Here is a 27,121-nt window from a genome sequence, read left to right on the forward strand (position 1 = left end):
TTGGCTCCAACATGGACCTACTGAATTAGGAACTCTGGAAGTGGGACCCCAAAATCTGTGTTTTACCAAGTCCTCCAGATGGTTCTGATGCATGCTACATTTGAACACCACTGATGTGGAGGTTCGCATAATCCCTTGGCTCATGAGGAAGGATGCTGGAAGTCTTAATGCTCAGAGTCACCCCTCAGCAAAATTGTTAATAAATGACCTTTGTGGACACATTTTCTTATCTCCCCCTTGCCCTCTCTCAGGGTTGCCTTCCTTCAGGCACATCTCAAGAGACCTCTTTCTTTTAGATACTTTCTTAGTTGAATAGCCAATAGTTCTAGCTAGGGTATTAGCTGAAATTAGTATATTTTCAATTTAATAAGAGATTAAAGTGAACATCCTCCAAGATGCCAAGTATTCAGTCTCTAATAGGAAGCTATTTAGATATAAGATTGATAGACAGGGAGGTAATGTTTTGGAGTAGTGTTTGGAGGTAATGTTTTGAGATTTCTTCTGTTCTTGGTATCTCTTGGTTATGTGAACAGTTATGAATTGAGTCAAGGGAAGAAGATTCATGGTATTTCCAAGTATCAGTATGTCAGTGGTCCCAGATTTTGCTTTCAGTGACCATGGCCTTTAAGGCCTCAGAACATAGAGTGGTAAAGAAACTGGCCTTAGTATAAATTCTTAGGAGATTTTATTAGTTTAATGATACCTGGCTGGATACCAAAAGCACTAGGGCATGGTTGTCTCTGCCTAGTTCCCTATGTGTATATTTTAAATAGGTTCATCAATAAGTTAGGGAAAATGTCCCTTGCCCTTTGTAACTTTTCACAGTCTTCTCCCAGTCTCAATTTCTTTCCGATACAGTTAGTCTAAGTGCTACTTATCAGGGAGGAATCACTTAAACTACCTCTATTTTTCCTGATTTAAAGTTGGTTTTGGAGACAGCCTTCTGCTCTCTCCTTGCTTGTATCCTGTTTAGGTTCTCTTATCCAGTATCAATAGTTTAGAAACAGTTCCCAAATCTCAATGATCCCTCATATCAATTAAAGAAAATACAAAGAGTGTAATAAGTATTTATAGATGATCATGTGTGGTTTTCTTGTAAGATATAAGGAAATAGGTCTATGAATCACTTAATCTGTAAGGAAGATGAAGAAGAATATTAACTAGCATAGTTGTGACTCCAAATCCTTGCTGCTTTAATCAGGGACCCCAGAGTAATTGACCCCTAGATAATGAAATCCACTCTCAACTCTCTACATAAGCAATTATTTAAATAGTTAGGAGACAGAATAATAAAGCAGTTGCCCATTGCTTTTGAGGTCAATAGGTTAACTCTACAGAGTTTAATTAAAATTTGATAATAAATGCCTACTCTAGGCAGGATATTTCATTAGTCTTCATTGTGACCTGGGTAAAATATTCCTTATAATTATTTTCTACCCCTTTTAAATTCTCTTCTCATGAAGCAGGCTTCTTACTGCTAATTGGGATTCTCACACCGGGGAAAGAGATTCCCCAAAGCAGCCTCCTCATTAGAAAGGGACATCCACCACTGTAAAAGAATAAATTGGTATTCAACTATCTTATTTTTAAAATGTCTACACAATGAAGCCAAATTGTAAGCTTTAAACAAGTATCACTGCTCCCCATCCCCCACTTTGGCAATAGCTATGATAAAATTTCAGTCACATTCTTTTTGATATTAAGAAATTATTTTTCTGGTTCCTGCTTAAAATATGTATGGTACTGAGAAAATTCAGGTTCCTTGGTAAGCAGAATTGTATGTAGAAATTAGGTCAACAGGAAGATTTATCTAAAAAGTTCTGTCCTTTTTCTTGGAGAGGTATGTAGTTCAGAGGAAAAAAATTTCCCCCCAGATGGAAATAAAAATCTATAACCACAAAGTAACTGGGAATGCTGTCAAACTGTCTAACCTCCCCAGTGCTCCCCTGGGCCTTTCTTTATACCAGTGTTGGAACCATGCTTTCATTCTGTGTTCTTGTTCATTTCTGTCACTGTCATCTCTGGTGTATCTCATTTAAAAAGCCTCCATAGTATTTATAGGCTCTGGTCTTTCCTATCCTCCTTCATCCTCCACACTACTGCCAGAATTGCATCACCTCTCCTTCTTGTGAAATTTGACCGGTTAGATACGTGTCCTAATTCCTTAGCCCTGCATGTGAGGCTGAACCCCTCGTAGTCAGGTCTCAGCTTCTATCTCTGGCCTTCTTGGATGCCCTTTGTTCATGGAGCCTCTGCGTCAACTACTCTGAAATCTCATGCTTGTTTTCTCTTCTTAGAATGACCATTTCCTTTTCTCTTTCACATGATAACTATTTACTCCTCTTTTGGGAGCTAATTCCATCTCCCTTGAGAAACCTTTCTGGATTCCCCAGGTTCACATCTCACGCTATGTTATTACCACACTTTGTTTTCATGCTTCTCTCAGAGTACGCATATTGTACCAGCATCTGTTTGAATTGCTATCACTTGCTGGCTTGAGCTCTTCAAAGCAGGGATGGTTGTCATATCCTTGGTACCAATTTCTGTACAGACATGTTCTTGATACTCAATAAAATTGGTTGAATGGAATTGAGTATCCATTAACTACCTTGGCATCCTCTTAGAGCACTTCATTTCATTTGCCTTCTATTAAAGTTGGTTCCCTGACCACATTTGTTTTTTGTCATTGCCTCTGACTGCACACAGTAGGAGCATAACAAATGTTGAATAAATGAATTAGTTCTAGTAGCACTATTGAGCTTGTAATTAAGAGACACATGTATTTTTAGATTGCAAAATTCTCTGCAGATTTATTTCCTTGACATTACAATGACATGACAGTGACAAAGAACTTCACATTTTGTGCATTCCTTTGGTCACCTTTCAGCATTTGAATGAATTACTCTTCACTTATGACTTTTTTTTTTTTTTTTTTTTTTTTTTTTATTTTGCGGTACGTGGGCCTCTCACTGTTGTGGCCTCTCCCGTTGCGGAGCACAGGCTCCAGATGCGCAGGCTCAGCGGCCATGGCTCCCGGGCCCAGCCGCTCCGCGACATGTGGGATCCTCCCGGACCGGGGCACGAACCCGCGTCCCCTGCATCGGCAGGCGGACTCCCAACCACTGCGCCACCAGGGAAGCCCCACTTATGACTTTTATGTGAACCTCCCGGCTCTTCACCCGCTGCTTGTTGACCTGCGACTCGGCAGCGTCGGCCCTTTCCTCGGCCTCTTCCAGCTTGTGCTGGATCTTGTGGAATTTGGCGAGGTTGACATTGGCTTGTTCCTCCTGAGAAAAGAAATGCATTTGAGAGAACAAGAAAATTTGACATTTTCTGATTCTTACTGCCTTTGTTACTAGGAGCAGCTATAGGATTTGCTTCATGAGTGAGAAAGCAAAAGGTTCTGTTCTTTGGTGATGTACCTATTTGGGGTAGGGCATCCCACATATTCACCTCTGTGTTGGTGGGCTTACAACCCCCTGTTCATTCTCTCTCACTTGACTCTCTTCCTGACAAACTTAAGATGCTACAGTGACAACAGGGATATCAAAGTAGCAGGAATTTGAATCAGCCTTGTTTCTGTGGAACAGACTTTAAAAAGTAGGCACTGTGGTAGTATTGGGTGTGGAGAACCTTAAGGAAGGTTTTAGAATTAACTGGATGAGAAAGATAACTGCAGCCAAATGGAAAAGAAATGTTCTGAGGTCGATTCACCATGAACTTAAATAAGGCTTAGATTCAGAGTGCTCATTTGCACAGCCCCTGTGGGTGCTGGGAATTGCTGGGAGTAGAGTGTTCTGGTTAGGGAGGGAGGTGGGTTGTAATCAAGAAGCATCTCTACACTGCTTTGTCTGGAAAACTGCTAGAGGTCTCAGAAGAAATGAACCTGCATCTCTAAGGATCCAATAATTAGTGGTAAGATTTTTTTCATTCTAAATAAATACTCATTTTCAAACCTAATTTTGTGTTCCCAATTTTGTGTTCTTTGCCTTAATGAAAGCCTCTTAAATTCTATGAGCTTTAGTCTCCACAAATCCTGGCCCTGCTCCTGAACCTTTCTCTCTCACCGGGGAGGTACTTACAGCCTCTTCAGCTTGTCTCTTATAAGCTTTAACTTTGGTTTGTAATTTGTTCACCAAGTCCTGTAGCCTGAGGACATTCTTGCGGTCCTCCTCAGTCTGGAATGAAAGAGGTAGAAAATAGTGTCATTGTTTGAAAACAACTCATTTTTATTTTCTTGAAAGCAGTAGGCTTGAATTATATGGTAAAGCTGGTCACCTAGTAAGTAAGTTCCTTCACTCTTCTCTCATGTTTCCGAAGACCCTTGACAGCCTCAACATTGCGCTTCTGTTCATTTTCAACCTCATTTTCAAGCTCCCTCACCTGGAAGAGGACAAAGGTGTTTAGCCACTTGGCTGTAACTAGCAGCATGAACAGGCTGGGAATTGAACAGGTTGAGAGACCCACCCTGGCCTCCAGCTTCTGGATCTGCTTCTTCCCGCCCTTCAGGGCCAGCTGCTCAGCCTCGTCCAGGTGGTGCTGCAGGTCCTTCACCGTCTGCTCCAGGTTCTTCTTCATGCGCTCCAGGTGGGCGCTGGTGTCCTGCTCCTTCTTCAGCTCCTCGGCCATCATGGCCGCCTAATTAGCAGTAAAACAAAACCAGTAGAGAGAGCTGAGACAGCCCATCAAGATTCTAGCTTGACCACCCCCGTCTGGCCCTCTGCTCACGTCAGTGGTAGCCTTGGCCTTCTCTTCTGCATTGCGAGCTTCTTGGATAATGTCCTCCATCTCTCCCTGGATTTGGGAGATGTCTGTCTCCAGCTTCTTTTTCGTGTTGATCAGGCTGGTGTTCTGGTTAAAATATCAAATTTAGAAATACTAAGTACATGAGAGCAAAATTACAATGTCCAATGTTCTAATGAACCCACAAACTAATTAATTAAGGTAACTAGTTAGTATCCCTTCTTGTTCCATAAATTATCTGAGTTGACAATATACTTCTATAAGACAGTCAACTCAATGTCACAGTTCATATAAACAAAAATATTGTTAATCCAAAGATATTTTAAACTTTAACCTCCATAAAACATTATGAATACATTTTTAGATAGTACTAAGATTTGAGCAAGAATTTCATTTTCAGTCCACTGTATTTTTTACTTTTATGTTATACTCACCTGGGTGTGCAGGAGCTGGACGCGCTCGCTGGCGTCCAGGAGCTCCTGCTCCGCCATCTTCCTGCTCCTCTCCGTCTGCTCCAGGGTGGCCCGCAGCTCCTCGATCTCGGCCTGCAGCAGGTTGGCTCTGGGCTCCACGATCGCCAGCTGCTCCTTCAGGTCCTCTTGGCCCCGGAGAGCATCATCCAGGTGGAACTGGGTATCCTGTGGAATGAACGATCATTGAGACACCTTGTTCTCAGGGCTGCAGTCACCCCAACTGCCCTGGGACCATCTCCTGAGCCCATTTACCTTGAGAATGGCTTGGGTGTTCCTGTAGTTCTTCAGGGCCTCAGCAGCCGTGCGGTTGGCGTGGTTCAGCTGGATTTCCATTTCGTTGAGGTCTCCCTCCATCTTCTTCTTGAGCCTGATGGCATCATTCCTGCTCCGGATCTCAGCATCCAGCGTGCTCTGCATGGACTCCACGACTCTAATGTGGTTCCTCTTCAGCTGGTCAATTTCCTCATCTTTTTCAGCAATTTTCCTGTCAACTTCAGACTTGACTTGGTTCAACTCCAGCTGGATGCGCAGGATCTTTCCCTCCTCGTGTTCAAGGGATGCCTTAATGACAGCAAGGGGTGACATTAGCAGGGAACGGAAATGCATAGTGTTCTAGAGATAGGAATTAGTTCCTACCTTTGTGCTACTATAACGCATCTTTATTCCATTGTTACAGAAATTTCTGCATTGTGGTGGTGTTGGTTTTGTATAATTCTGTCTCCCCAGCTAGCTAATACCCATGGGGGCAGGGCCCTTAACTTATTCATCTTTGCTTTCTCGGTGTCTAGCATACCATTCCTGATGTCCAGTTATGTTAGTTGTATGCATGGTCAATTTTCCATCCTCATATTTATTACCCAGAGTAAAAATTATTTTTCTTTTCTCTTGATTCACCTATTCTTGCATGTATTAGATCTTAATTCCTCTCAAAATGGTTTTAGAGTCTACCTCTGCCTCTTCTAAAGCAGCCTGAATTTCAGACTTTTCTTGTTCCACTTTTTTCTTTTTTTTCTCCAGTTCATTTATGTGTTTCCCTCCTTCTGCAGTCTGCTCAGTGAGGTCAGAAATCTCCTCTGTTCATGAAAAAAAAATTTTTTTAATTCATTCAGTGAGGGAAAACATTCTTTCAAATCTTTTGTTGAAGAAAAGGTAAAATGTACTCACGTTGCAAATTCTTGTTTTCCCGCTTCAAGGTTTCACGTTGGTCTAAGGATTCCTCATAAGCATTCTTAACCTTGAACAGCTCTGTGCTGAGGGCGCGGGAGGCCTTCTGGGAAGCTTCAAGTTCAGCATTAGTTTCTTCATACTTCTGTTTCCATTCTGATAGGACCTGAGGGGCAAGGAATGGTCAAGAAATTGAGTGGAGAAAGTTTGATGGGATGAAAACCATTTATTCTGGCAACTTTCAAACAGAGTTGAGATGATCGGGGACTGAAAAATAATTATGAATGAGAAGAGTAGAAAGCACAGGAGTCCCCCCTCCTCCCCACCTACTCATGGAGCTGGAGCTGCTGAGAACAGCCCTCGGATGGTTTGAATAGGCACATGGAAGGTGGGAGGCTCTCCTTAATCACATGTTGAATGCTGAGACAGAAACTGGTGCAGAACTTACCTTATCGAAGTTCCTTTGCTTTTTGTCCAGGGCTGCACAGGCGGCATTTGTCCTCTCCACATCAATCGTGAGGTCCTCGACCTCATTCTGGAGCCGCTGCTTGGTCTTCTCAAGGGAAGCGCATTTGGCATTCACAGCTTCTACGTGTTCCTTGGCATCTTTCAGACGCTGGGCCAGCTTCTTCCTAAAAAGTGAAATAAGGACAATAGAAGTGAATGGTCACTCAGAAACTCTTCTAAGGCATCCACCAAAACATTATAATTCCTATCTGGCTCTACATTATTCACAGAATAAATGACTAGATCTCTCCTGAAACTTTCTCTTGAATGAGGTCCCTTCCTTAAACTTTCTGTTGAATAAGATTCTGCCTCTTAAGTTCAGTCTTGAACTTTTGATTGCATTGAATATTTAGACCTTTAACAACAATATGTGTTATTTCTTATTACAGAGCTTAGTGTCTACTTTTTAGTCTTTAACACTGTATTCTTTTTTCCTCTACAAATAACCATGTTTTTACATCTCAAAAGGAGGAGCTGTGCTTTAAAGTCTGATTATTTTTCTCTTACATATCTGTCACCCTGGACCGATTTTTCCATTAATGGCTAAGAGGGAGGAGCAGCACAGGAGAGTACAATTGACTCTTATTTTATCTACACCTGTATGGATAGGATGATGTCAGAAGTTCCCCTTTTAAAAAATAATCATTCAGCTTCCTCTTGCCCTATGTCCTTTTTCCTTCTACCCTCTAAATTAATTTCTTTCCCTAGACAACCTAGAGTATTTGTTTTTCTTGCTTAGGTTTATGTCATGCATGATTTTTCGTAGGTTTTTATTTGGGGAGCAATGGACATTTGCCCATGTGGTATTTAATACCAAGTGCACTTTGATTGTTAACAGAGCTATTTTCATTTTAGGTAATTCTAGAACATACTTGGCCTCCTCCAGCTCCTCTGTGTGCTGGATGGCGTCCGTCTTGTATTTGGTCCTCCACTGGGCAACCTCACTGTTGGCCTTGGACATTGACCTCTGCAGCTCAGCCTTGGCTTCCTGCTCTTCCTCATACTGTTCCCGCAGCAGGTCACAGTCGTGGCGGGCTGACTGCAGGGCGTGGGCCAGGACGCTCTTGGCCTGAGAACATAGAGATTGGTGACTTAATTTTATATCTTTAAAGTGATGTTTAGTCCCTAAGCCCCTGTAGGCCACCAGAAGAAAATCTGTAGAAGTAAGCAGAAAACAATCTCAAAAGCAAGGATAATGACAGAAACAACAACAGCTGTAAGTAGGGCTAACCTTTATCTCCTCTTCAAGCTGCCTTTTCAGTTCTGTCTGTTGTGTGAAAGCCTGTTTGCCCCTCAAGAGCTGAGAAACTAATGAGTCCTTTTCATATAGCTGGCGTGAGTATTCACCTATAAAGATCAAGAACCAGAAAACTCAACCTTACTTTGGAAATTAAAGCTCTAAATTACAAACTGGAGCGGGGAAAGGGAGCTGGGTCTGAAACGTGATGGAGAGTGTGGATTTTAGCAAACCACCAATTTCCACTTCAACCCTGGTGAGGACATCTATGTGAAAATGAGAAGTAGGGAAGACTTTGAGGCAGATTACACACTTCTGAACAACACAAAAGATTTGGGGAGATATTTCAAATTATTTGATCCCAGTAGAAATTGGTGAAGAAATATGTGGAAAAAAAATGTAAAGCAAACCACCAAAAAACATTCCAGTGTTTTTTGTGTAAGGCAACAGTGTTGTACTAGTTTACCTTTCACTGAAACTTGATTGAAACAGAATTTATTCTTTGGAAAATGGGAGACTTTGAGCAGTTACCTCTGAAACGATGTTTGAAGGAAAATCCTGGAAGAATTTTTATATTAAGAAACAATCAAGTGTCTTTCCACCCCAAGAACGAGTTGGTTTGTGGATAACTAATCAGTTCTTAAACTAAGTGGCATTTAAATTTGTCTCCCATTCTTTAAGCACCATAATTCAGAAAATATACTATATAGTTGACCCTCGAACAATTGGGGTTAGGGGTTTCGATCCTCTGCATGGTTGCAAATCCGCTTATAACTTTACAGTCAGTCCTCTTTTTTCACATCCATGGATTCAACCAACTGGATCATCTAGTACTGTGGTATGTTTTTATAGAAAAAAAATCACGTATAAGTGGACCAAGCTGTTCAAACCTATGTTGTTCAAGGGTCAACTGTATTATGTTAAAAAGAGAGAAAACACTTTCAGCACCATTTTTGAACTGGTTACCTGTAAGCCTTATCTCTTTAACATTTAATAAGAATCACAGCTTCCATTTTTTTTTTCCGTACCCCTAAATTACTAGGAGTAAACATGTAATGAGGAAAAGAAACTACAGGGAGCATTCTGTTTATTTGTGAATACAGTTTTTCTTTTTCATAAAGTGTACTTATCAACTGTATAACAATCATAAAAGCTTTACTTGAGCCTTGTTCTAGAAAGAACAATATTTGAATATGAAAGAGTAAAGCGGTTCTCCAACAATTTGATCTACCTATTACGTTAATGGTCCAAATGACCCACAAAACAATTTCCATCTTGTTACCTCTCACTTGGGGAGGAGAACTTTGGTAGCAAGTTGGACAAGTTGATAGGGGGAGGAGTAAATGCAGAGACCCTCCTATTTGGATAATCAAAACTCTGTGTACCTCACTTGAATGCTCCTGGCTGGGTTGTGGTCCTGAATATTTCCCTACTTAACTGTGGTGCTACCGGCAATTGGCAAGACTTCAGGGAAAAGACTGGAGTAAGCGTTCTTGGACAGGTCATTTCATCACTACCATAATCCGAAATCTTTAAAATGGGGATAACATTACACAGACCAATGAGGGTAAAAAAGTAATTAACTTGTGGAAGCACTTTGAAAAGCAAAAGTAAATACTGTCAGGATACACTTTTTTTAGATAACTTTTAGACTAGAGTGAAATCTGCTTTAAAGTGTTAAAAAATAAGAGAGCCTGGGTCTCCATTTAAAAGAAAACAAACGCAAAACCAAAAAGACAGAAAGGAAGAAAGTAGTCCACGCTGGTGGTCAATAAGGTGTTCATATGAGCGGCACCTCCCAGGGAGGTCATATGTGAGCTCAGATAACTCAGTGTAGAGTTTTTCAGCAACTGGATAGCCAAGATAAGTTTATCATTCAAGGTCAACACTGGTAGATGGCCCACCTGCAGGCGCGCTCTCTGAGCCGTCAGGTCACTGAGCAGCCGCTGCTGCTCTTCCTCCTTCGTCGTGAGTTCACTCACTTGGTCTTCTAGAGCACGGCACATCTTTTCAAGGTTTCCCTGCATTCAAAAAGTGGTAAACGGCATCTTAAGCAAGTATTTGGACCATAGAAATTTGCAATAATCTAAGCATTCCATAGGAGCTGCAGTACTCATTTATTTTGAGAATAAACTACCTTTATAAAAAAAAACAACTGAGGCCTTAGTTTGTGATGGAAAGAGTAACAAGACACATAGTCTAAACCTACTGCCACGAAATTGCTTTGTGAAACTAAGCCTTTACTCAGTTGGCTTATCTGTGATATGAGAATAGTGATACTTGATGACTCAGCTCATGAAACTTCTTTGAGAAGCAGGTTATATGTTTGTGCTTAAGGGAAAAACAAAAAGCCTAATCAAGGTGAGGTGTTTTAGAAATTTCAAAATACATCATTGAATTGTATTTTTTATTGGAAAGAACTTGAGTTTTCAGGATGCATATTCTTTGGGGACAGCTATTCTCCTGTAAAGACGGAGCACTTGGCCCCATCACATGGGAGCTGCCCTTCCTGCGACCAGCCTCCTGCCATAGTCTCCTCCTGCCAGTTACTAGTGATTCTTGAAAGGCTCACTCACACCTGTCCTACAGAAATCTCTTTAAGACTTAAATCATGATTGTACCTTGGCTTTGGAGACAGTCTCCATGTTGCTAGCAAGGTCATCAATCTCCATCTTCATCTCACTCTTCTCCTTCTCCAGCTTCTGCTTGACCCTCTGCAGGTTGTCAATCTGCTCCCCCAGCTCGGCCACACTGTCCGCGTGCTTCTTCCTTAGCGTGGCCGCCGTGGCCTCGTGCTGCAGGGTGGCCTCCTCCAGGTCCCGGCGCAGCTTCAGGAACTCGGCCTCACGCTTCTTGTTGAGCTCTATCTGCGTGGATGTGACGCCGCCCGCCTCCTCCAGCCGCTCGCTGATCTCCTCCAGCTCCCGGGAGAGGTCTGAGCGCTGCTTCTCTGCTTTGGCGTGGGAGGCCCGCTCTGCCTCGATCTCCTCCTCCAGCTCCTCGATGCGGGCCTGGGAAAAGCTCAACGTTAGCTCCTTTGTGTTAGTATTTTGTCATGTTGAATGAAACTGATGGAAATCATGGACTTACCTGTAACTCCTCGATCTTCCTCTGCAGTTGAATGCCAAGTGTTTGTTCAGCTTCAGTTTTGCTCTGCAGGCTGCTCATTTCAAGCTCTTTCCTGTTAGGAGAGCAACACATTAGCTCATGCTCTGTCCTCTTGCCAGTCTTCTTCTCTATGTGTAACTGAACGTTTTTGTACTGCTGGTGTTGAGGAAGTGCTAAGTGCATGTTTTACAAGTCAGTACTATACCATTTTCATTAAACACAAAAGTTAAAGATGTCATTATTTGTTTTTTTCTGTGTGCTGCGAAGTAATATTTTTGAGATCCAGACAACGAGCAGGTTACAACTGAATTCTCTCATACTCACTTTTGGAGTTTTTCATCAAGTTGCTGCTTATCATTTTCTATATCCATTGTGGATTCTTGGGCCAATTTTAGGTCACCCTCCAGCTTCCTCTTGGCTCAAAGTCCATGCGCAGTTTCTTTTCTTGTTCCAGAGATCCTTCAAGCTAAATGTAAATAATGTTGAGTCGTAAGGATTGCTTAGCTTCCCTTTGAAGAAAATAATTTCCTTGATAATCCTAGACGTACGTCATCCACTTGCTGCTCTAGCTTGGCTTTAGCTTTGTTCAGGGTGTTCACTTTGTCCTCTTCTGCCTGCAGGTCATCCAGGGTCTGCTGGTGGGCCTCCTGGAGGGCCTTCTTTTCCCTGGTCAGCTTAGCTATGACTTCGTCCAGGCCTGCCATCTCTTCTGTGAGGTTTTTCACCTAGAAAGGTTAAGGAAGAGATTATCTCTAAAGCAGCTTAGTTAGATGGCAGAGTCTCTATATGCTGTATACAAATATATTTCATACCTTGTTCTCTATGGCATGTTTCTCCTTCTCAGCCTTGGCCAGTGTCAGCTCAAGGTCATCTGTGTCTTTCTTCAGTTGCGAACATTCGTCCTCCAGTTTCCTCTTCTTGGCCGTCAGCTCAGCATTGATCTCTTCCTCATCGTCAGCTCTCTTAGTCACCTCCTTGACCTTTGCCTCAAGCTGGATTTTGGTTTTGATCACCTGGTGACATCTATCTTCTGCATCAGCCAAGCTAGCTGTTTCCTGAGAAGGGACAGTAGACACTTTAGATCTTGTTCTGTGGACATTTTCAGATTTTATTAAGATTTTGAAACCAAACAAATAAATGGTGCTTTAAAGCTTTTGGTTAATTTTTATTAGCTTTCCATCATTTAGGAAATATTTATTGGGCACTCCACTTATGGCACTGGAGATTTTTAAAAAAGGAATTTGTCATAATTCCTGATGAATTTATAATAAAATTATACTTATTAATGATGGGGTTCAGGATACACTATCACAAAGTATGGTACCTTGGCATAATGAATATCTTAAGCTAAAGGAGTTTGAGAAAAGAGCAGAAATAGGAAGCCCACCCTGACCCATTCCCCTCACCCTTCTTCCCTGAAACAGGTCATAAAACTTCCATGTGGAAGGTCCCCTCCCTGTACTGGGAGGAAAGAAGACATTCTTATCACAAGAGGTGGGGAATTTAGGACTGAGAAGGCTGTATAAACAAACCTTGTTAAACTAACCCTTATCTTCCTAGTTATTTCTTCAGCACTTACTACCCCAGTCCAGACCCCTTTGTCTTGTCAATTCTTCACATATTTATCATTTCTTTGTCTAAAGGGTATAAAAGCTCCACGCTCTGGCCACTTCTTTAGGTCTTTATTCTCTTGTGAAGGCTCCCATGTACACATAAAAATTAAATAAAATTTGTTTGTTTTTCTCCTGTCAATCTGTCCTTGTCAGTTTAATTTTCAGATCCAGCCAAGGAACCCTAAGAGGGCCAAGGAAATTTTTTTACTCCCCTGCATGATAACCTGTGTTTAATGTGTTAGTATATAACTTCAGTTAGTTTTCTTTATTTAATATTATTTTCCAGAAAAGTTTAGTATATGGAAAGCAAAGAAAATGGTTGGGTATTTAGCAGAAAAGTGAATTAAAGGGAAGACACATGCTACAGTGACAGAGTGGGTGGAATTAATGGGAGCATGTGGAAGAGCTAAGGGGAACGGAACATTTTAGAAGGTGGTGCTAGAGAAGTAGCAAGCGTGTTTCTCAGGAGAAGAAATAGGAGTTGGAATATAAACCCTCTGAGGGCAGGGACTGTGTCTCTCGCTCAAGGTTGTATCCCTAATGCTTGGAACTTCATGAAATATTTATTAAATGGGTAGTTGATAGAATAATGTTGAAAAGAAGTCATATTATTCTGAGAAGAGTATACTTAGATCAGTTATACTGATTATACTTGGATCATATTATACTGAGAGAAATTAACTTCCATACAGTTGTCTCTTGATTCTTGACGGTGTGATGAACCCCTCCTCAATTTGGAAAACCATTGTCTCCATAAACCACAAGGAAAGTCACAGTGCCAGCCTAGGTATTTATAATTCATTTTTCTTTAATTTTTCTAGTTACGTGTCTAAAACCTGTGCGCCCACTGGAACCAGTGCAGATTCCCTTCTAAATTCAGAGAACTAGAGAGTAGCTTTCAATGTTTCTGTTGTTGATTTCAGTGGTGGCAGCTGAAATTTTCTTGTCATTTGGGTCACAGAAATGGGTTAGATAGTGGTGTTGATCGAATATTTCTTCTCAAGCCTTTGGATATTTCTTGGGACATCAAAACAAGAACATCAGTACTATTTCTCATGCTTTGCTTAATTGACACTATTTATAGAAAGTATTGCCATTATCTTTGCGATGATCTTATTCTTTCAGGTCCTAGAGACTTTCTAAAGATATAGTTGAGAGGGAAATTGCCAGGGGACCATAGATTTTAAAATTCAGAATATGGGTTTCGAGTTGATACATTCTCATCATAAAGTCTCCTCGCTCTTCACTGTCAACATCGTTCTTTCTTCACTGCTCTTATTTGCATTTTTCAGCAGGGAGAATTTTAGGGAACAAAGATCACTTTCTTTACTGCCCATATTTTGCTAGGAGAAACAACAGGGGGAAAGGAAAAATGCTTTTATTTTTCCCTTCTCAACAGACAGGAATCCTACCACAGAGCTTTTCAGTAATATTGTATATGAAATTTTATGGAACATTCTGAGGAGTTGTGAATTAAGAAAGATTGATAATCAGTCCCTTAATAAGGTGGAATTTAGACTCTCCCCTAGCAACTGCTGAATTGAAATTTTAGCGTCAGATTGCAAGCAATGGCTTCTGATACTCACAGATTCAACCTGGAGCTGCAGGTCATTTTTCTCTTGCATCAGAGTTACTATTTTCTCTTCAAGTTCTTTCCATTTTGCCTCTGACTTAGCTACCTCTTCCTTGGTCTTCTAAAATCCTTCGTTCATGGTGGCCGTCTCCTTCCCTGTCTCTGCACTCTTGAGGAGGGGCTTGATTTTGAAATATTGCTTCATCCAGGGCCAGTCTTTCACATTCATGAAAACACGAATATTGTACTGGATATAGAAGATGGACTCTCTGTGATAGGAACAGAAATGTTCAAAGTCAGGTATAACAGGAAACAGAATTAAAAGGCCTAGGCTGATGGGGTTTAGTAACATTTCCTATTTTACCTCTCCTCCACCATCTTCTGGTACTCCACTCTTGCCAAGAACCCTCTGCACCTGGCCTGGGTTCGAGTAATCAGATGGGCCAGCTTGTCATCTCGCATCTCCTCTAGCAGCCCCAGAAGGCCAGCTTTGAAAAAGACCTGTGCATGGGCAGAGTTGCAGATCAGAAACTTTACATAGACTCCAAAGGGACAGGCATAGTGTCTGGTGGGCCTTAGAGACTATTACCTTGGTGTGACCAAATTTATACTGGGTGTGGTCAATGTCGATGGACCCAAGGAGCTTCTCAGAAGCCTTCTTGCTGTCAATGAATTGTCCTTCAGGGATTGCACTTGCATTTAATATCTTGTGTCTGTTTGAGCCAAACAAATAAATGATAGAGCTGTTGTCACCAACAAGAAATCTTCCTGCCTTATTATAGAAACAACTGTTGGGTAGTCTAACACAGATGAACAAGCGATCATAGCTATCTCTTTATCTAGTCTTTGTATATTCAAAGGGTGTCAAACTTTTGGTATAATACGGAGTCTGTTAAATTCGTTGCTCTTCAATTTTAATAGAATTTATAAAGGATAGGATTATTTCATTGAAAAATGAAATAACAGGAACCTTGTAAAATAATTCACAGTGAGAAAGTCTGACCTGTGTTTGAAGTCTGCATACAGGATTCTGCTTGGGAAGCCCTTCCTGCAGACGAGGATGCCCTCCAGCACACCGTTACACCTCAGCTGTTGCAGGACAAGCTCATGCTCCATGGCCCCTAAAAAGAGATACATTTTCCATATAATAGTCTGATGAGAAGTTACACTGGAGCTTGTCTGGATATCAGAAGTGTCTTACCAGGGGCTTTGGTTTCACTGGGGACGATGTACTGTACAAAGTGGGGGTGAGTGCTCCTCAGGCTGGTCATCAGCTTACTCACATTCTCCTGTGGAACCATGTGAATATTTGGTTAAAAATACACTATTTTTGTACATTCATATTTATAGACATAATTATCATGGTCCATGATACTGTTTTAATTTCAATGATTAGTATCCAGATTGAATTTGCAGATATCTCTGGAAATATCTCTATTTTCCCTATCTTTGTGCATTATAAACTCGCTGTTGAAGTGGTTATTCATTCCTGTTGAATTTCCTAGCATATGTTAAAGTTACGGCATTTTAACATATGGAAATACTCTACCCATAATCTTTTGCCCAGATAATATGGTCCAATTTACAAAAAACTCACAGTCTTCTTCCAGCTCTCCCATTTCTTTCTTTACCCAACTTTCAGTTGTATCTGCTTCTCTAGCACATGCTTACTCCTTATAATTACGTAGCTGTGTCTTCCTGCTGGTTTCATAGAAAGGGGCCTTTTAATGCCTTGTTCTGCGAATTGGCAGAAAACGGACAGCCATCTTGCCAATGTGAGAGGTTTTCCACCCTATGGAAATCCTGATCTTTCAGAATAACTAGAACTTCAGTTATTACAGATAGGATTGTCAAAAGATAAGTAAATTTTCCTTAAAAAGCTATTTCTTATCACATCTGATTTCTTATTTTCTTCTTTAGATCAGCCTCCAAATCCTACCACTATTTTTCTATCCTCACCTTTCACAGTCTACTCATTTCAGTCTTACGCCAATATACACCTAAGCACCTACCCCATTTGGACGCTCCCAAAGAAAATCTCATGTTTTGCTTAATCTTCTCCCAGAAGAAGCTTTTAAGTGTCAAATGACCTTATTTCCCAGCCCCAATATTGAATTTTACCATCTCATACTGACTCTGACCTGGCACCTGTGTCTCCTATATACTGAGCTATCTCTTCCAAGCTACCCCACACCTTCCTGTGAGAGTCAATGCTACCACTACCTGCTGACCTGCCTCCTGGAGCCACATTTAGTTCTAGAATCCTTGCAAGATTATTTACCCTTCCCCACATAGTAAAGTAAAATTTAACTTCCTGAACCTAATTAGAGAGAGAAAGTGAAGTTTGTACCCTGAAGACAACTGACATGGTCTGGCAAGAAGAACCCTTCTTCTTGCCGCCTGTCTTTGTACCGCCACCCTCTAAGGGGAAGAGAAATCACAAGCACTCATAGTACAGGCTTTCTCTGCCTCAGTTTTATACATGAAGTAAAAGATTAATTCTGTTGATAATTACCTGCTTCAGATGTTTCCTCAGAGAAAAGGAAAGCCAGAATCTTCACTGTGGAATTCTGGTACAGCCCAACCACCATCTCGTTCAGGGGGTCCTTGTTCTCCAGCCAGCCGGCAATGTTGTAGTCCACAGTGCTGACGTAGCACACCAGGGAGAAGTGGGCCTCAGCCCTGCCTTTAACCACCTTGGGCTTCTGGAACTAGACAGACTTTCCAAGATGCTGGTCATACAGCTTGCTCTTGAAGGAGGTGTCTGTGGCCTTGGGGAACATGCACTCCTCTTCCAGGATGGAGAAGATGCCCATCGGCTGGAAGCAGACCACAACACAAAGTTACAATTTTATATAAGCATTTTTCTTTGTCTATGGAATTAAACAAGGTGCAGTGAATAATTTAGTTCTCACAAAACATAGTTTCCAAAACTTGAAACGGACCTTCTCGATGAGCTCCATGCAGGCGGCCAGGTCCATCCCAAAGTCAATGAACTCCCACTCGATGCCCTCCTTCTTGTACTCCTCCTGCTCCAGCACGAACATGTGGTGGTTGAAGAACTGCTGCAGCTTCTCGTTGGTGACGTTGATGCACAGCTGCTCCAGGCTGTTGAACTGGGTATTTCGAATACCAAAGAGTCTGAGTGAGTTTGGAAAATCCAGTGGAGACTCAGCAGACACAAAGCGGAAGGGTGCTTTGAGGCTTGTCATTGATGCAAACAACTCACGTCAAAGATGTCAAAGCCAGCGATGTCCAAGACCCCGATGAAGTACTGCCTGGGCTGCTTGGTGTCCAGCTGCTGGTTGATGCGGGTGACCATCCACAGGAACATCTTCTCGTAGACGGCTTTGGCCAGAGCGCCCACTGCATTGTACACCTTCATAGACAGAGTAATGATCGTTGCTGTTATTAAAGACGTGTCCTGAAGGCCTGGGAAGTGTGAGATTCACAGAGGTTGTGCCATTACCTGCTGCACATTCTGGCCTTTGGTGACATACTCATTGCCGACCTTGACCCTGGGGTAGCAGAGGGCTTGGAGCAGGTCAACAGAGTTCAGACCCTAGAGAGAGGCAACCTTGTCAGCAACTGCAGAGACACAATTCAGACATCCAACATGACCCACTATGACCCCACCGTTCCTAGAGGCAGAGTAAGGAATGAATCATTCCTGTGTGGGGTTATATTTGTATGTGGCCATCATATGCTCAGGTGCAAAGGAGCCATGAGTTTGGAGTGGGCTCATTTGCCTCTATTCTCTCATTTAACCCAGGTGGAGGTTCATTTGGTACCTTCGGTGCCATCTGGCTCTGCTTGCTCCTCACGCTGCTTTTGCTTAGATTTCAAGTTCCCATAATTCATTACTGCCCCCGTGAGAGATTGTAGTTGGACACTTTTTCATCAGAAGAGAAGCCTAGGATGTCAGTGGCACTCTACCAGGAGAGATGAGAGGGCAGAATTAGGGCACAAGGCACTAACTTATTTAGAAGAACTTATACTGTGTCCTTATTCACACCTACAGCAGGTTGTCGTTGTCATTTCCATACACAATGACTTATTTTTAAAAAACTGCATGTGTAACTGACGTCTGTGGCCATCAGCTCTTCTCGGTCATCAGTGCTAGGGACTGTGACCTCCCCTTGACTGACGAAGGCATAGTCATATGGGTGGTGGTGATCAGGAGCATTTCTGGGTGCACAGAATTCAGGGTGTATGGTTTACGTTAGAAGGTGTGCTAATAAAAACATTGGCTTCTAACTTAATAAATTTAAGCTCTTTCATACCAATTAGTTCTGGCTTCTTGTTAGACATGATCTGATAAAAAATATGGTAGCCTCTTTCTGCCTTTAGCTGGAAAGTGACTCTAGACTTCTCCAGAAGATCTGCAATGGAAAGTAGACATTGGATTAGTGGGAAAAATGATAAAGTTCCTGGAATGATTTTGGAACTTGGGTTCATAAATCTCACTGGCCCCAGGAGATGTCAGCTGAATGGTCCCGTGGGACATCGCATATTACGTCTCCGCCACTGTGGTTGCTCTTGCCGCCTCTAGAAGGAAACTGAAGTTGCCCGGCTCAAGACATATTCATTTCTCATACGGAAGATTCTTGACATTTCAAATATAATTGATTCTTGATAACCTGTTCCTCCTCAGGGTCTCTCCTCGCTTTATAACAGGGGTTACTAAGAGCAACATTTATCAAGGCTCACGCTAGGAAGAAATCACATACACTAAACCCAAGTTATATACCCCCAGTCTTAGTTTTTTCTTAGAAAAAATTGAAATTTCTTCTGAGGCTGGCATCCTTCAGATAAGCCCAGCAACTCCTGGCAGTTTCTAGAGCACCGTTGGCTCCTGACTGAAGTGGATGAAGCACACTGTGGGCTCTGGTTAAGACCGGCATTACCCACAGGCATGTTTGGCAGTGACTGGTGTTTCACAGGCTCCAGGCTCAGCAGGAGCTGTAAGATGTTCCTCCCAACCATCATTTGTCATTCCTGGATTCTATTTAGGAGGTCCTGTTACTCACATGTTTCAGTATCAGCAGAAGCCAGTCTCCCCGTGGTACCGAAGTGGATCCTGATGAATTTCCCCTTGCAAGTGAAAAAGATGATGTTATATACAAGACTGTTAGCACACGAGTAAAAAGAGATTGAATTAATAACTCAGACAGCCTTCTCTGGCATTTGAGAGGACACCTGAGAAAACCCTTTGGTGACCCACAGACTTACAAAGCGAGAGGAGTTGTCATTCCTCACGGTCTTGGCATTGCCAAAGGCCTCCAGCAGGAGGTTGGCACTGATGATTTGATTTTCCAGAGTCCCCTGCAAAGGCAAGAGCAGTCCTCACATGTGGGGCTCGGGAGTTTCTTACTTGACAGCTTGGATTCTGACATGGCAATCAGACCCGCCTGCATTTTGCCAGTAGTAGCTTCCTCCTTCCTCTTCTCCCTAGTGACTGCAATTGTTGCAAAGTACTGGATGACACACTTCATGTTCACAGTCTTCCCAGCCCCGGATTCTCCACTGTCAAGCAGTGATCAAATATGTGTGAGAAATTAAGCTCTGTGACAAAGGAAACTACTTCCTCCATTAGCATTTACTCTTATGTGCCTGTCTTTATATGTCTTTGTCAGAGTCCCCTAGGTCTTTCTCTTCAGGCCACATTTAGCCCATATTTCTGTTGCTTTGCACTGATAAACATCTGAGACAGTCGATCATTAATCATGTAGCACTTACTTCTTGAGTGCTTAAAATGTGTTAGGCTCTCTTCTAGGTGCTGAGGCCGGGCTTCAGGGGTCTAAGAAGCAGCTCCTCAAGCACTATGTAGTAAATGAAACAATTAGTAAAAAACTCTCTGAAGCAATGCATGTGTTCTTCAGCTTCCTTAGACTAAAGATATTCCCAAGTTAGGTCTTTGAAGGAATAGACATTCCTCAAGTAGGCCTTGAAAATGAACCACTGGTAACGTTCGCAAACTGCCCAAACTTCAGAAGGTGTGTGTGCTCACGGTCCGGTACTGGGTTCTGGCCATGTGTGGACATGGTGTTTTATATCTCCTAATCCCTGGCAAGCTCTGGAACTTTTAAGAATGGGCTAGCAAATGATGTAATTTGCGACATTGTTATTTTATATTTGGATGCAATCCAAGCCCTGTAATAAGTGATATTAGCAATATTTAGTTCCAGGCTGATTATGCCATTGCTTTACTATGGGGCATGAACTAATTTCTTCTTTTGGATTGTGATTTTCCCAGTGAAAATAAAATAGGAATAAGTCTCAGAATAATAATACATATGTGATTAAGATAGACTGATTCTCTCAATCTAGAAGAAAGACAGTGGACAGTCAGCATATCTACTAGTTACACAAACAAAACTTTCTATAGGGAAGCACTGAGGGCATTGAGCGTAAGTGTCACACTCAGTGGGGTTTTTTACGTATATTATTGTAAAGTTACATGTGGTGTTGTTATTATGTCTCTTACGTTGGGGAAGAGAAACATTAAAATGTGTAGTGTTTTAAACTCCTTATGCCCCACAGGAAGTGTGTCCTTCTGGTTTAAAAGACAGAGCAGGCTTCCCTGGTGGCGCAGTGGTTGGGAGTCCGCCTGCCGATGCAGGGGACACGGGTTCGTGCCCCGGTCCGGGAGGGTCCCACATGCCGCGGAGCAGCTGGGCCCGTGAGCCATGGCCGCTGAGCCTGTGTGTCCGGAGCCTGTGCTCCGCAACGGGAGAGGCCACAGCAGTGAGAGGCCCGCGTACCACAAAAAAAAAAAAAAAAAAAAAAAGCAATCCTTTCCATAGACACATTCCCTAATTGTCATCTATAGGTTCCAGTGGCCTGCTCTTTGCTAATGAATGCATATAACTGAAAAATGCACAATATTCTAAGGATTTGGACTGTATTTCATAGTTCAAAATAGTGTTAATCAGGCCAAGATTGAGATTTAGTTTCTAAATGGATCAATTACACACACACAAACACGCACACGCACACACACACACACACATCTCTGTCTCAAGGTCCCAGACTGCAGCCCTAATTCTGATCAGCTTCCCAAAAGCATGCTGTTGGGTCAAAGAAAGATCAGGTAAGAGAGAGTGCCTCAATCAGAATAAAGTCCTTTTAAGGGGGACAGTGACAACTTCCTTTTGAATGAAGTAGTCCCCGAATACCATTTTCATTCAGAGAGAGGCTATTATCTCTGAAATGGGTTCTGATGACTTTAAAGGTGTAACAATACTTCTTAAAGTATCTAATTCAAAATCAACAAGAAACTTAGGTACTAAAATGATTGAGCGTATATTTTTCATTGAGCGTATATTTTTCAGACAATACTATTCAGCTGTTAATTTAACCTTTTTGTTACTTAAATATATAAAATCATATCTGTCTAAGCAAGGAGAATGTAAACAAACATATTAGGGTTGGAGTAGTAGCATAGTCTGGTAAAATCGTGGAGATAGAATCAGGAGAACTGAGTTTTAATCCCCACTTGACAATGTGTACCTCTCTGTGCTTTAGTCACCTCTTGTGTGCAACTAAGGGGCTGGATTTGAGTATTTCTAAAGGTCTTTTTAACTTTTCCATGTTGTAATTATAGGTGGTGAAATAATTTGTATGAAAAACAGTCAGGCCACTCACCAGTCAGCATGAACTGATAGGCGTTGTCAGAAATGGAGAAGAGGTGGGGCGGGGCCTCCTGTTTTTTGCCTCTGTAGGCAGCCACCACCTCTGGGTTGTACACCGGCAGCCACTTGTAGGGGTTGACGGTGATACAGAAGAGGCCTCAATAGGTCTGCATCGTAAAGGAAAAAAAGGAATATAATTATTTCATGGGGACCTTCATAACATACTATTTTTCAAAATATTAACCACCTGCGTGAGCAGAGGCCGTGAGAACAAACTCACGTAGATCATCCAGGCTGCGTAACGCTCTTTGAGGTTGTACAGCACTGCTGGCTCGTGCAGGTGGGTCATCATGACCATGTCCTCGATCTTGTCAAACTTAGGAGGGTTCATGGGGAAGACTTGGTCGTCTTTCACAGTTACTGTCTGTCAAGTCAAGTAAGAGAGGCCAGGTCAACAAAGGAGTGTCAGCTCCCCTAACTGGCAGTGGGGCCCAGTCTAATCCCCTCCAGTTGTTTTACTCACAGCTCCAGCTTCGGTCTTGGCTGTCACCTTCCCTCCTTCTCTACTCTGCACGGTTGCTTTCACAAAGGACTCCTTAGAGCCTACCATGAAGGTTGAGGACTTGGCATCAAAAGGCCTATTTTGGGCCTCCACGCGCTCCTTTTCAGGCATTCGGAGGTAAGGAACAGCCTCCCCAAAAATGGCCATCTCAGCGTCAGAACTCATGGCTGTGGGTTATTGATGGCAGCCAAATCAAAGACACTGCCTGGCAGAGGAAGTAAAGATATTATAGAAAATCAGCAACTGAGCCATTCGATTCACGTTAAAAAAACCCACGACATTATTCCTTGACAAGTTGAGCACTAGCATCTTTTTGGGTATGGTCAACTCCCTGGCTTGGCTGGAGGTGAAATGTCAGTCTGTGTTCTGTGCCAGTGGTGATAGATACTTATTCTTGCATTTGGAAAGAGACAGTTGTTTCTGGCTCATCTACTGTGTGATATTGTAGCTCCTTTCTCTGTTTCGTTTGCATATTAATCTTAAGAAGCCTCCTGTCATCAGCTTATACAGAACACCATGCTAAGAGGACTGCGGGATTTCTCCAGCTCTTTCACTTGTAGTTATTGTCTTCCAGTGGGATTATAAGCACCTTGCAGACAGGGAGTGTTTTCCTTCTACGGCACCCTTCTCACCTCTTAGAACACATGTTGGGTATGGGGAAGGACCAAAGTTGGCTTAATAAATTAAAACATCAACAGAAATATGTTGCTAAAGTTATAGGAACTATTTAGTACCTGGTGAAAACCTTTTCATTATAGATTTGGGATTTACAAGGACTACCTAATAAAGGAAAGCAGAAATGTGCTTTCTGCACTCTCTCACTTCATCCCAGCTTACCCTTCCCCCTCCCCCTCCCCGTGTCCTCAAGTCCATTCTCTACATCTGCGTCTTTATTCCTGTCCTGCCCCTAGGTTCTTCAGAACCATTGTATTTTTGTTTTTTTACATTCCATATATGTGTGTTAGCATACGGTATTTGTTTTCCTCTTTCTGACTTACTTCACTCTGTATGACAAACTCTAGGTCCATCCACCTCACTACAAATAACTCAACTTCGTTTCTTTTTATGGCTGAGTAATATTCCATTGTATATATGTACCACATCTTCTTTATCCATTCATTTGTCGATGGACACTTAGGTTGCTTCCATGTCCTGGCTATTGTAAATAGAGCTGCAATGAACATTTTGGTACATGACTCTTTTTGAATTATGGTTTGCTCAGGGTATATGCGCAGTAGTGGGATTGCTGGGTCGTATGGTAGTTCTATTTTTAGTTTTTTAAGAAACCTACATACTGTTTAAAAAGATATCTTTTCCAGGAAAACTCAAAAGCACTTGGGTTATCTTCTCAACATTTTTCTATTCAAACTACAGTGATTTGGATAGCATAAGTAAAATCCTTTATTTTGCTAAAAATGCTCACATTTTTCATATTATATTTTTTAAAATGTCCATTTTACAGAGTGTGAAACAATATGCAGTTTTCAGCCACTTTTCCAAGGCAAGGATTCAATCCATTCTATTAATCCATTTAGACAGCATCTCAAGGTTTTTTATATTATATACAGCGGTGAGTAAAAGCTGTGTATAGGAAATTTATTGATTTGGCCGAAAAGTTTGTTCAGGCTTTTCCATTAAGATGTTATGGGGGCTTCCCTGGTGGCGCTGTGGTTGAGAATCTGCCTGCCAGTGCAGGGGACACAGGTTCGAGCCCTGGTCTGGGAAGATCCTACATGCCGCAGAGCAACTGGGCCTGTGAGCCACAACTACTGAGCCTGTGCGTCTGGAGCCTGTGCTCCATAACAAGAGAGGCTGCGATAGTGAGAGGCCCGCACACCGCGATGAAGAGTGGCCCCCTCTTGCCGCAACTAGAGAAAGCCCTCGCACAGAAACGAAGACCCAACACAGCCAAAAATAAATAAATTAAAAAAAGATGTTATGGAAAAAACCCGAACGAACTTTTTGGCCAACCCATACATTTTTCTCCGTAAATGAACAGTAACACTGTGAAATGTTGTATTGCATGTTGTAATTCAATTATTTAAAATACAGTCTGTAATGCTGGAAATGGAAAAAATTGTATCTAAAAACTCCTAAAGATTCTGAGAAAGCATTTTATTTATTGCAAAAGATATAAATTAATGAGAACCAGTTTATAAAGTCTCCCTCAGAGTTTTTCAAGGGAAGCATGAACAGCCCTGAAATTGAAATGCTTTTATTTTATAACCTCCACCCTACCCCAGCCCCCGACCACTCTCCAAGCCACTGCAGATTTCTTGCTCCCTGCGAGGAATGAGAAAAATCAGTATCTTACCTTAGAGGTGCAACCTTGAAGTGGGTCAGAACTGTAAGAAAAAGAGCAAATTTCTTCTCATTAAATGCTAACAATTCCCAATAATAGCATGAAGGATTCTGAATTAAGCAGGAAATGACTGGGAACAGCAAAACATCTAATTAAAATTGCCGCGTAGTAAGTTGGTGATTCCCTGGAAGGGCTGCCATGGGCAGTGCGGGCCAGGATGTGTGGCATGCGTGCAGGCAGCCAGGCATCCCTGTTGGCCCTTCAGACAGAGCCCTGTCCTCACACACACTTACCTCGAAGCTTTATGAGGAAAGACAAACCATACTCATTCCAAGGGTACTTTTATAGGGTCAGATATAGGGTCAGACTTTTCCAAGGGTCAGGAAAACACGTAGCTTCCTCCTCTTTCTTAAATCATATTTGGCAAAACGTGTTTTTGACGATGAAGGTCTCCCAAGTATAATTCCCCTCATATTAAAGATGTTTGGATATAAATAGAAATATTTCTTCTCACATTGGGTTGAGTGTATAAATCAATCTACTATAAATAATTTGAGTTGTTGGCAACCTGGAAGTGACTGCCTTTGGAATAATGTAAGGTGTTGTTTCAAAGCCAGCTGTGATCTGTATTCCCTGAACTTCGCTGCTTGCTGCTCTTGTGTTTCGCTGAATTGCCCACATGTAGTCTTTTCAACTGCCCACACAACTGCAGATATTATACTAGGGAGGAAAGTTTCTGCTCTTTACCAGAGAGTCAGAAAAAGATTGTTAGTTTCTCCCAAGAAACCATGATTTTTTTCCCCCCATTTATTGTACTTTTTCAAGGATGCTTGGAAATTTAATTTTAAAACTTGCTTCATGAAGAGCAGCTAAAGATAGACAGCTTCTTTGTTTCCTTCAGTCAGTCGCCTCTGATTCATTGTCAGATCATTCCACGGCTTCGCCAAGCTGGGTGGTCCTACTTCTTGCACTTTTGTTTTTTAAATGTAAGTTGCTTGTGAAATCTCTTTTCCTCTGTGAAACTCAACATAGGAACAAACTAGAAAACAGGGTATTTCTCTGTCTAATGATGCAGCATCTGTGACTTCTCCATCAGTTATCCATGGTATATATTTCACATTTTGCTTATAAACAATACCTGCATGTTATTTTCTATTCTGATGTTTAATTTAAAAAAATATTTGTTTTATTGTCTCTGTGGTCTTGCATCTCTTATGTCAGCATTGTCTATCTGGGACTGAGACAAAATTTGCTTAATATACCCTGTATTGCAACCATTCATGTATTATTGTACTTATATTTCAGTTGATTTAATGGAAAGAGGCTGCCTTCTGAAAGCAGATATCTGGAGACACTGTTTGTAATGGTCACAGGATTTTATTGCTGTAAGGGACTATCTAATCCATATTTCTCAGTTCACTAATAAAGTAACTGAGATTCAAAGAACAGAAGAGAGTTCACAAATCACACAGCAGTGGAGACCCTGGTTGCCTGATTTGCAGTGCAGTGTGCTTGCTGGTAACACTCTTCTACCTCAGTAGGTTAAAGCTATCAGGAAGGGTCTTCCAGAAAACATGCGTCTGAGAGGGGCTTTCCTAGCCAACTCTTAACCTGCTTTGTGACCACAGGAACATCATTTTATTTTCTTAGACACTTTCTTTATCAGGCATCTGCAAAATGTCACAGTGTTCTCAGAAAGAGAGAACATTTTAATAATGCTGTCACTAGGATTTGATGGGAATTTTAAGACAGCCTTTTGACTGCTCCGGATAGATTCTCCAATAAGTAGAGAATAGATGTTGGCTTTGGTTATTACTGCCAAGTTCTGAGGAACTTAAGCATTTACGGGTGACATGGGAACGCAGTGAAGGGGGCCAGTGCAGCGAGGAGCAATTCCAGTCCCTTCCTAAGGCCAATGTGAATCCAAATTATCTGTGAACCTACTTCCACACATCTAATTAAGTCATTCTCTTGTAGGACCATTTAAACCAATATACTCTTGCTTTCTATTCAGAAGGGAAGTCACCATTCAGTTTTTCCTTTACGCTGTCCAGGAAGGCTATATTTTTGGCTATGCATCGCAACTAAATCCAGCTTAAAAAATCTTGATTCTCAGGCTTCCCTGGTGGCGCAGTGGTTAAGAATCCGCCTGCCAATGCAGGGGACACGGGTTCGGGCCCTGGTCCAGGAAGATCCCACATGCCG

General features: G+C 41.9%; 1 protein-coding gene across 1 annotated transcript; it reads right to left on the minus strand.

Moving 5' to 3' along the window:
• Positions 1-1,127: 1,127 nt before the first annotated feature.
• LOC136139178 (myosin-1-like) lies at positions 1,128-22,779 on the minus strand. Its single transcript, XM_065898065.1, is given in 42 exon segments — positions 1,128-1,132; positions 3,146-3,287; positions 4,083-4,178; positions 4,279-4,383; positions 4,468-4,638; positions 4,729-4,851; positions 5,178-5,381; positions 5,469-5,777; positions 6,165-6,289; positions 6,381-6,546; positions 6,829-7,012; positions 7,760-7,956; positions 8,119-8,234; positions 10,025-10,145; positions 10,746-11,135; positions 11,215-11,305; positions 11,557-11,650; positions 11,653-11,698; positions 11,781-11,957; positions 12,045-12,287; positions 14,432-14,687; positions 14,783-14,919; positions 15,008-15,131; positions 15,422-15,539; positions 15,620-15,707; positions 16,769-16,839; positions 16,934-17,237; positions 17,364-17,534; positions 17,648-17,797; positions 17,888-18,006; positions 18,210-18,297; positions 18,300-18,350; positions 18,504-18,586; positions 18,589-18,606; positions 18,702-18,800; positions 19,449-19,512; positions 19,651-19,743; positions 19,830-19,944; positions 20,717-20,744; positions 22,066-22,219; positions 22,333-22,476; positions 22,576-22,779. Coding segments are annotated over 42 exon segments (5,784 nt in total).
• Positions 22,780-27,121: the final 4,342 nt, after the last annotated feature.

This window comes from Phocoena phocoena, chromosome 19 (assembly GCF_963924675.1).
Source record: "Phocoena phocoena chromosome 19, mPhoPho1.1, whole genome shotgun sequence".
NCBI classification, from domain to species: Eukaryota; Metazoa; Chordata; class Mammalia; order Artiodactyla; family Phocoenidae; genus Phocoena; species Phocoena phocoena.